At 43.2% G+C, this 9,239-nt stretch overlaps 1 protein-coding gene across 1 annotated transcript; it reads left to right on the top strand.

The window, feature by feature from the left end:
- Positions 1–259: 259 nt before the first annotated feature.
- Positions 260–4,002, top strand: LOC135539747 (fibromodulin-like). The gene is made up of 6 exons (XM_064965839.1): positions 260–393; positions 1,261–1,675; positions 1,962–2,084; positions 2,401–2,541; positions 2,677–2,944; positions 3,178–4,002. Exons 2-6 carry the CDS (start codon positions 1,304–1,306, stop codon positions 3,327–3,329), a joined length of 1,056 nt encoding a protein of 351 aa, XP_064821911.1. The 5' UTR covers positions 260–393; positions 1,261–1,303; the 3' UTR covers positions 3,330–4,002.
- Positions 4,003–9,239: the final 5,237 nt, after the last annotated feature.

The following is a 9,239-nucleotide window of genomic DNA, read 5'->3' as shown; positions in this document are numbered from 1 at the left end:
CACACTCGACCTGGAGGAGAAGGAGACCCCGGTACAACTGGGTTTGACAAAGGGTATAGGAAGGAGAGATGGAAGGAGGGGAAAAAACAAGAGCTGGGCAGGTTTGAAGGGGCTGATAGGAGAAGAGAGGAGGGAGCAGAGGGGCAGGGTTGTGTGAGTAGTAACAGGAAAGGGTGAGGTAGGAAAGAAAAGGGAGGGGGAGAAAGGGGGAAGCTAGCAAAGTGTAGAGTGAAGGGGGGTCGAGAGGGAAGGATCGGTGGAGAGAGGGATGGAGGAGGGAAAGACGTTTTGGAGAGAGAGAGAGAGAGAGAGAGGTTTTCACAAAGTGTTTGGCAAAGTCCCTCTCAGTCCTGCACAGCCTCTCAAGAGGAGGGACTAGTTCTCACTGATCAGGTAGGTGTGTGTTGTGTGTGTGTGTGTGTTTATGTGTGTATTTGTGTATGTGTGTGTGCCAGTGCAAGGTTGTGTGTCTATTTTAAATCACCAACTAATGTTATAGAAAAGGAGAAAAACAGAAGATAACGTCTTTTGTTTTTATTGGTTTTTTTTCTTTCTTTTTCGCATTAAAGGACACTTGTTCGACAGTTCTCTGCAGAGTGTGCTGGTTTGGCACCAGCGTGAATACTTATACAAAGACTACATTCATGGACATATTCTTCCCTTTTTTCTTGTTTCCTCTCTGGACCAATTACTTGATGGAGAAAGAACCCCAAATTCTGTCTCTGCAGTAACATACAGTATTTAATATGCAGTATATCCAGTGTTGAGTCAATATTGCCTGTTGTTTGGCTGATCAGCTGCTCTTTGACATGAGCTCTGCAATGGGATACCTTTGATTATGGTTGGTTATGATTGGTTATGGTGTTTTGATGTTTCTAGTCATGTTGCAATAGACTGTAAAAAAAATGACAGTATCTTATAGTGCAGAGTCCATTAGTACATTATGGTGCAGATTCCAGTAGTACATTATGGTGCAGATTCCAGTAGTACAGTATGTGTTGCTTTTACAAAGAGGGGCAGAGAAACATCTATCTATTTAATGGAAATGTATGTATTCAAACTCCTAAAAGGAGAGTCCATGGGTCTTTACAATGTGCTCTCATTTCTTTGGGGCCCTTTTCTTGTAGTAAGGCAAGGTTGGTTTGATTTTTCCACTGATATCTGGAGTCTTTCCCAGTTTGTTCAGGTATGTTTTACCCACATTTCCGAACTCTGGGTAACTAATCTGTCTCCTCTCTTTCTCTCCGTCTCTCCTTCAAGCTGAGGTAGACTTGTGAGTAAGCTCTTTTCTGCGTGTGTGACCATGAGTGGATTGTGTGTGTTCCTCTTGGCGTGCATCCTGCCGCTATCCCTCACCTCGCCAGGCAGGCAGGACCCCTTCCTCTGGCTGTCCGCCCTGCGAGGTCGTGGTTATGTCGAGGGCTCACTATTGGCTGACACCACTGGAGGGGAGTGTCCTGCAGAGTGTGACTGCCCGCCCTCCTTCCCCATCGCTATGTACTGTGACGGGCGTGGCTTGACAGCCATGCCCAATGTGCCTTCCAGGATGAAGTATCTGTACCTGCAGCACAATGAGATCTCCGCCATGCCAGACTCTGCCCTGGCCAACGCCACCAACCTTGTCTGGGTCATGATGCATCACAACGCGCTGTCTACGGACAAAATCGGCAAGAGGGTAGGTTACTCTACCCAACACAACATGACACTGGACTTCACAAAAAGTTACTAGAATTCACTACAGTACTGTACACCAGGGTTTTGTTTTTTGCCACGTTTTGTTTTTTTGCACGAGCTCTACACCACTGATTCAAATAATCAACACCTGAAAAACGGTGGGGGTTGGGTGGGGTGGGGAGGGGGGGGGGGGGGTTGTATGTTCGGAAACCCTGCTCTGTACTGCACCAGACCTTGACAAATCAAACCTACTTTTATGTTTGAACAAACATGTCCTTATATTCTAGGTGTTTGCCAAGCTGCAAGGGTTGGAGCGTCTGTACCTTCAACATAACAACCTGACTCGTGTTCCCCCCAACCTGCCAAGCTCACTACGGGACCTCAGACTCAACAACAACAACATCAACAAGGTAACAACACTCAGACTTCTCACCACTACTTGCCCTTAAAACACTTTCATTCATCTTCATCTGTCTACAGATGTTTTTCTGATGATTGTAAAGTGGATCCAGAGGTTTTTCAATCAAGTGTCTAAGCCACATGTAAAAAAAATATATATAAAAAAAAACACTCTTGGAAAGACAACACTCATCCTTGTTTCAAGTGTGACGGCACCAGGCCTTCTTACTGTTTCTATCAATCATTTAAATACAGTTGTTTTGTTGTTGTTGTTGCCTAGATGTTTTAAATAAAGTTAATAAAGTTTGTATTTTTGTGAGTGCCTAGATAACACCAGCGGCCCTTGATGGCATGGAAAATCTCACCATCCTGTATCTCCACGATAACGCTCTGACAGATATGGGCACGTCTCTGAGGGGTTTGAATTCACTCACTCTGCTTGATGTCAGCGGCAACAAGCTGAAGAAGGTATCGTAATGTAGAGTGTGTGTGTGTGTGTGTGTGTGTAACTGTTGATTGAAGCCAGCGATGGCAATCCAATAGACTTACAAGATTGATTAATTCATTGAATGATTAATCGATCGACTGACGATCCATGTCCAGGTACCAGATAGTCTCCCAGAGCGCCTCCACCAGCTGTACCTGGAGTCCAACGCCATCAGTGCTGTCCCAGAGGGTTTCCTCAGTAAGTTCTCCCAGCTGCAGTACGTCCGCATGGCCCACAACCAGCTGACCGACAATGGCATCCCCCCCAACACCTTCAACGTGTCTGGCCTGGTGGAGCTGGACCTCAGCTTCAACCAGCTGGAGAGGATCCCCCCCGTCAGCCAGACGCTTGAGCACCTCTACCTGCAGGCCAACCACATCAAAGGTGTGTAAAGTGGGCCTGCAAACAGTAAACACACTCATGCACGTACACACGCACACCGTTTTGGCTATTAATCGAAGTCGATGATGACAATTTTTTGTTGGAGTTAGTGGAGGGGTCAGCGACTTCCCCTCTCTCACTCCCATTCGTCCCTTTTATTTTCCTGTCTCCCACTCCTTTGTCTCCCTTCCCTCTCTCTCCCTTCCTCGCCATCTCTCCCTCCTCCCTCTCTGTAGAGTTTACCCTGGGGAGTTTCTGTGATGTCGTGGACGTAATGAACTTCTCCAAGCTAAGGACACTGCGTCTGGAGGGGAATGAGATCAGCATCGGGGATGTCCCCTCGGAGTCGGCCCTCTGTCTGCGTCTGGCTAACACCATTGATGTGTAAAGCATCAATTCCACCACCGGGCGGCAGCATCATCTCACCATCAGAGCATAGTGCAGCAGTCCTTATTTTAGCATAACATTTAAATTCCCCAATCTCACCAAGGGGCAGTAAAGGGGTGTAAAGGCACAAAGGCCCAGGTTCTCCAAGTTTATCTGTTGTTTTATCTCTTATCATTCAAAGGACATTATGATAGATCTCCATATCAGGTCATTTTTCTTTCTCTAAGCTTTAGATGCATAGATCATTCAAAGCATGTTGAAAGCACTTCTTCCAAAGTCAACTCTGGAGGAAAGATAACTTTATATAAGCTACGTGAATATTGTATACTTCTGTGGTGATGATTTCAAAGCCACATTTGTTGGTGTATGTGAGTGTGGATGCTCACATTTCTAATAGGATGTGTGCACCAGAGGAAGCAGGTGGGAGGAGCTATAGGAGGACGGGATCATTGTAATGGCTGGAATGGAATCAGTGGAATGGAGTCAAACGTGGTTTCCATTTGTTTGATGTGTTTGATACCATGCCATTGATTCCATTCAAGCCATTACAATGATCCCGTCCTCCTATAGCTCCTCCCACAAACATCAACTGGTGTGTACGTTGTCTGTGTGTATGTGTCCCCATTTGACAGTTACTGTCTTTTTACAATAAATGTTATAATATGATGATGATATGTATGAATATGTATGCAGTTTATTCTCCATAAGCCTTACTGTAAAGAGACTAAGACCACACAAAGGCAGATGAAATGCATGAAGAACGCACTACGCATTCATCTATCTGACAAAAGTTTAACTTTTGACACTCTTATGGACAAAATTATGGATGAGTGGCGGTTGACTGTCCATCATTTGAAGAGTATAATTCCAAAACACTATACATCCATTTTCAGAAATGTTAATAAATTATATTTTATTGTTCAACAACACATTTTTGGAGTGGTTAAAAAAATAGTTTTAATTTTAATGACTCGCTGCAACTCCTGCCTCTCCCATCTCCTCATTGGTTTTTAGGAGCATATACCCACATGCCATCTCCTCATTGGTTTTTGCCATATACCCACGTGGGTGATTGAAAGATGAACTGAGGTTCACTCTCCATTCCAGTTGGTTGTGATAATGCGCCTGCGCCTTAAAGTTGGATGCCAACCGCCATATAACGTCCAAAGAAGAAGCCTGTAGGAGGAGAGATTACTAGAAACAAACTCAGTTTACCGTTTTATCTGTGGATTAATTGTTGGAGTAGAGGACCTTGTGCATTTCAGGTAAAATAACAACTCAATGTTTATATCCCAGGACAAAGTAGTTGGCAACAGCAAGCTAGCTAGCTAAATTGACATAAATGTGTAATGCTTTTCGACCTGACCTCAAATTAATATAATTAGTTCAGAGTTAGTTTAGATTTTTCAACCTGAGTGTCCTGATCGCGTCTGGTGTAGGGGGACAAAATCAACATGTGCTCGATGGCGCACGTGTGTCTGGTCAGCATCTAAGGGCCAAGGGGAAGGGGTAAAGATTTAATTGGGACTGGCTGTAATACTGTTTTTTTGCTTCTCTCTGTGTGTTTTAATTTTCTGTGAGCAGCCAGCCCATTATACCACTGAATCAATCATATTGACCTTAGGGGAGATTGGTCTCATGTTTATTTAAACAGTGTAGTAATGACTAATGGCTATTAACATCTGCTAACCATGTGTGTGACCAAATTTTTGTTTTTTTTTGTTTTTTTGACCTGAACCTAAACTCTTTATGGGCAGGAGTTCCGGGAATCTATCCGTGCAGCCACAGGGCTAACCCTAACTCTAAGGTTGCCAGTCCATTTATATACCCAACCTCTTGGTTAACATATGTAACCATACAGCCATCCATTTCCTTACCCAGCCCTACAGGTAAACTGCCAAAATTAAGGAAACATTTGAATAAATGAGGGATACAAATGATATTGAAAGCAGTTGCTTCCACACAGGTTTGGTTCCGGAGTTAATTAAACAATTAACATACCATCAGGCTTAAGGTCATGTATAAAAATGCCCAGTTTCCCTTTATTTTGGCTACCATTGCTAGAAGAAAAGGGAAATGGACTGTTGTGCTGCCTCAAGCGCCATGGAATTGTCGACCCATTGTTCACCCGTCTTGGAACACCTGATGGTAAAATGTTGCACCTCCTGAGGGAGTTTTCAGCTGTTATATTGACTGCTGTATACATTCCACCTCAGGACAAGAAAAATAACAAGCTGACACTTAACGAACTGTACAGGGCAATAAACAAGCAGGAAAACTTACATCAGGAGGCTACTTTTCTGGTTGCCAGTGATTTTAATTGTGTCATTAAGACACGTGATGCCCAACTTCCATCAACCAGTCTCCTTCAACACTAGGGGCGAAAAAGTCCAAGACCACTGTTGTTCTATCCACAAGCAAGCATACAAGGCCCTCCCTATTCCGCAATTCAGCAAATCAGTTCATGACTCTGCAATCCTGCTTCCTGTTAACAAGCAGAAGCTCAAACAGGAAGTACCCATTACTCGCTCCATTGAGAAATGATCACCAGAATCTTACATTATGCTACAGAACTGCTTTGCTAGCACTTATTGGAATATGTTTCAGGACTCCGCTGATAACATAGACGAGCTAGACACCTCTGTCACAGGCTTCATTAGGAAATGCATCGGCGACATTGTCCCCACAGTGAAGGTTCAATGCTTTCTCAATCAAAAGCCTTGGATTAATAGTGAGGATGGTGTTAAACTAAATTGCAGAGCTACCGCACACAGGGCTATCACAGACAATCCTGAGGCTACGGCTGAGGACAGGAACAAGTACAAGAAGTCCCGCTATGACCTGCACAGATTTATCAAATGAGCAAAAGGACAATATAGGAATAAGGTGTAATGATATTACACAGGCTGCGACGCCCACCGCATGAGGCAAGGGCAACGATGCCTCTCTACCACACATAGAAAGCCCGACGCCATGGCCGGATCCGGGGTCTGGGCATGGGCTACGACCCCCACCGGAGCCGCCACCGACACTAGTCACCCCCACCCTCTCCATTTGGTTTCAGGTTTTGCGGCCAGAGTCCGCAACTTTGGAGGGGGTACTGTCACGCCCTGACCATAGAGAGCCCTTGGTTGTAGGTCAGGGCGTGACTAGGGGTGTTCCAGTCGATTTATTTCTATGTTTGGGATTGAGTATGGTTCCCAATTAGAGGCAGCTGATTATCGTTGTCTCTAATTGGGGATCATACTTAAGGTGTCCCTGTTCCCACCTGCATTTGTGAGATATTGTTAGTGTATGTGCTTGTTGCACTACGTTACTTGACGTATTGTTACTTGTATATTGTTTTTGTTGAGAAGTTTTGCTTTTAATAAAGATGTGGAACTCCGATCACCCTGCGCCTTGGTCCATCGATTTTAACAAGCATGACACATGGAGGCAGAGCAGCAAGATTTGAGTGCAAATCCCAGGTGAGGACATGTTCAATAATAATTCATGTATAAATCACAATGTGTGTGAGTATCCGTAAACTTGCTAAACAAAAAAAAGAACGGTGGACGGAAGTGGTTCACCAATCAGGGCCTTGATGTGCTTGGCAGCAGTAACAAGGCATGATGCGTAGTTAAACATTTTGGAGAACATTTCCTTGGCGACGACCAGACAACTGATACACAGAAATATTCTTGCAACATTTCCTTGAAACGCATCTAGAACATTAATAATGTATTATCTGATAATATGGCAACCATGTTCTGTGTATGTTTGGTGGGACATTGATGGAATATTCTACTAATCCTCAGAAAACTGGACACATGAATGTTCTTGCAACGTCCCATAAAACACACATAGAACATTCATGTTGTATATTCTGAGAACATTATAACCACATTCGAGATCCATTCTGTTTGGCTTTAAGGGAATATTCCAACTTTAACACAAACATGCTCAAAAGGTTCTCAGAAGGTTTTTGCCAACATAGATAGAATATTCCGCTAACAAATGGAAAACTGGACACTTTATTTTAAATGTATTTCATCTCATCCTAGAATTGTTAGCTGGGAATGGAGGTGGTCCGGTTAGCTATTTGTTTAGCTATTTAGCCATTTGTTTAGCTATTTAGCTATTTGTTTAGCTATTTGTTTAGCTATTTAGCCATTTGTTTAGCTATTTAGCCATTTGTTTAGCTTTTTAGCTATTTGTTTAGCTTTTTAGCTATTTGTTTAGCTTTTTAGCTATTTGTTTAGCTATTTGTTTAGCTATTTAGCCATTTGTTTAGCTATTTAGCATTTGTTTAGCTATGTAGCTATTTGTTTAGCTATTTAGCTAAACAAATGTTTTGCAGTCTTATGGCTTGCGGGTAGAAGCTGTTCAGGGTCCTGTTGGTTCTAGACTTTAGGGGTCAAGGGTGTCTAGGATGATTGTGTTGATGTGAGCCATGACCAGCCTGGTGCTCTCATGCATGGTCCAGTGATGCTTGCATAAAAGGCATTTAGCTTGTCAGGTGGGCTTTCCATTGCTAGGCAGCTTGGCATTGGGCCACCACGAGCCAAAACAGCTTCAATGCACCTTGGCATAGATTCTACAATTGTCTGAACTCTGTTGGAGGGATGTGACACCATTCTAACATGAGAAATTCCACATTTTGATGTTTTGTTGATGGAGGTGGTAAACGCTGTCTCAGGCACCTCTCCAGAATCTCCCATAAGTGTTCAATTGGGTTGAGATCTGCTGACAGATGGCCATGGCATATGATTTACATATTTCAGGCTCATCAACTAATTCAGTGACCACTTGTGCTCTGTGGATGTGGGCATTGTCATCCTATAGTGGCATAGCCATGTTAGCAAAAATAATGGCCTGCCCAACATATTTATGCATGACCTAAACATGGGATGTTAATTGATGGCCTACAGGGAGGAGGTGAGGGCCCTCGGAGTGTGGTGTCAGGAAAATAACCTCACACTCAACGTCAACAAAACTAAGGAGATGATTGTGGACTTCAGGAAACAGCAGAGGGAACACCCCCCTATCCACATCGATGGAACAGTAGTGTAGAGGGTAGTGAGGTCTGCACAACGCATCATCGGGGGCAAACTACCTGCCCTCCAGGACACCTACACCACCCGATGTTACAGGAAGGCCATAAAGATCATCAAGGACAACAACCACCCGAACCACTGCCTGTTCACCCCGCTATCATCCAGAAGGCGAGGTCAGTACAGGTGCATCAAAGCTGGGACCGAGAGACTGAAAAACAGCTTCTATCTCAAGGCCATCAGACTGTTAAACAGCCACCACTAACATTGAGTGGCTGCTGCCAACACACTGACTCAACTCCAGCCACTTTAATAATGGGAATTGATGGGAAATGATGTAAAATATATCAAATATAATGTTTACATACCCTACATTATTCATCTCATATGTATACGTATATACTGTATTCTATATAATCTACTGCATCTTTATGTAATACATGTATCACTAGCCACTTTTACTATGCCACCTTGTTTACATACTCATCTCATATGTATATACTGTACTCGATACCATCTACTGTATCTTGCCTATGTTGCTCTGTACCATCACTCATTCATATATCTTTATGTACATATTCTTTATCCCCTTACACTTGTGTGTATAAGACAGTAGTTTTGGAATTGTTAGTTCGATTACTCGTTGGTTATTACTGCATTGTCGGAACTAGAAGCACAAGCATTTCGCTACACTCGCATTAACATCTGCTAACCATGTGTATGTGACAAATAAAATTTGATTTGATTTGGTTAACTAGCTCAGGAACCACACCTGTGTGGATGCACCTGCTTTCAATATAATTTGTATCCCTTATTACTGAAGTGTTTCTATTATTTTGTAGTTAAGTGCACCCTATTATTTTTATTTTTATTTTATT

Source organism: Oncorhynchus masou, chromosome 5, assembly GCF_036934945.1.
Source record: "Oncorhynchus masou masou isolate Uvic2021 chromosome 5, UVic_Omas_1.1, whole genome shotgun sequence".
In the NCBI taxonomy this organism is placed as follows: domain Eukaryota; kingdom Metazoa; phylum Chordata; class Actinopteri; order Salmoniformes; family Salmonidae; genus Oncorhynchus; species Oncorhynchus masou.
Note: the sequence above shows the minus strand (reverse complement) of the source record. Positions and strands in the feature narration are given on the sequence as shown.

Excerpts from the sequence above, each read along its gene's own strand:
- LOC135539747 (XM_064965839.1), top strand. The coding sequence starts at position 1,304 with ATGAGTGGATTGTGTGTGTTCCTCTTGGCGTGCATCCTGCCGCTATCC. Across the intron at positions 1,676-1,961 it reads CGGACAAAATCGGCAAGAGG|GTGTTTGCCAAGCTGCAAGG; the intron begins GTAGGTTACTCT and ends CTTATATTCTAG. Across the intron at positions 2,542-2,676 it reads GCGGCAACAAGCTGAAGAAG|GTACCAGATAGTCTCCCAGA; the intron begins GTATCGTAATGT and ends ATCCATGTCCAG.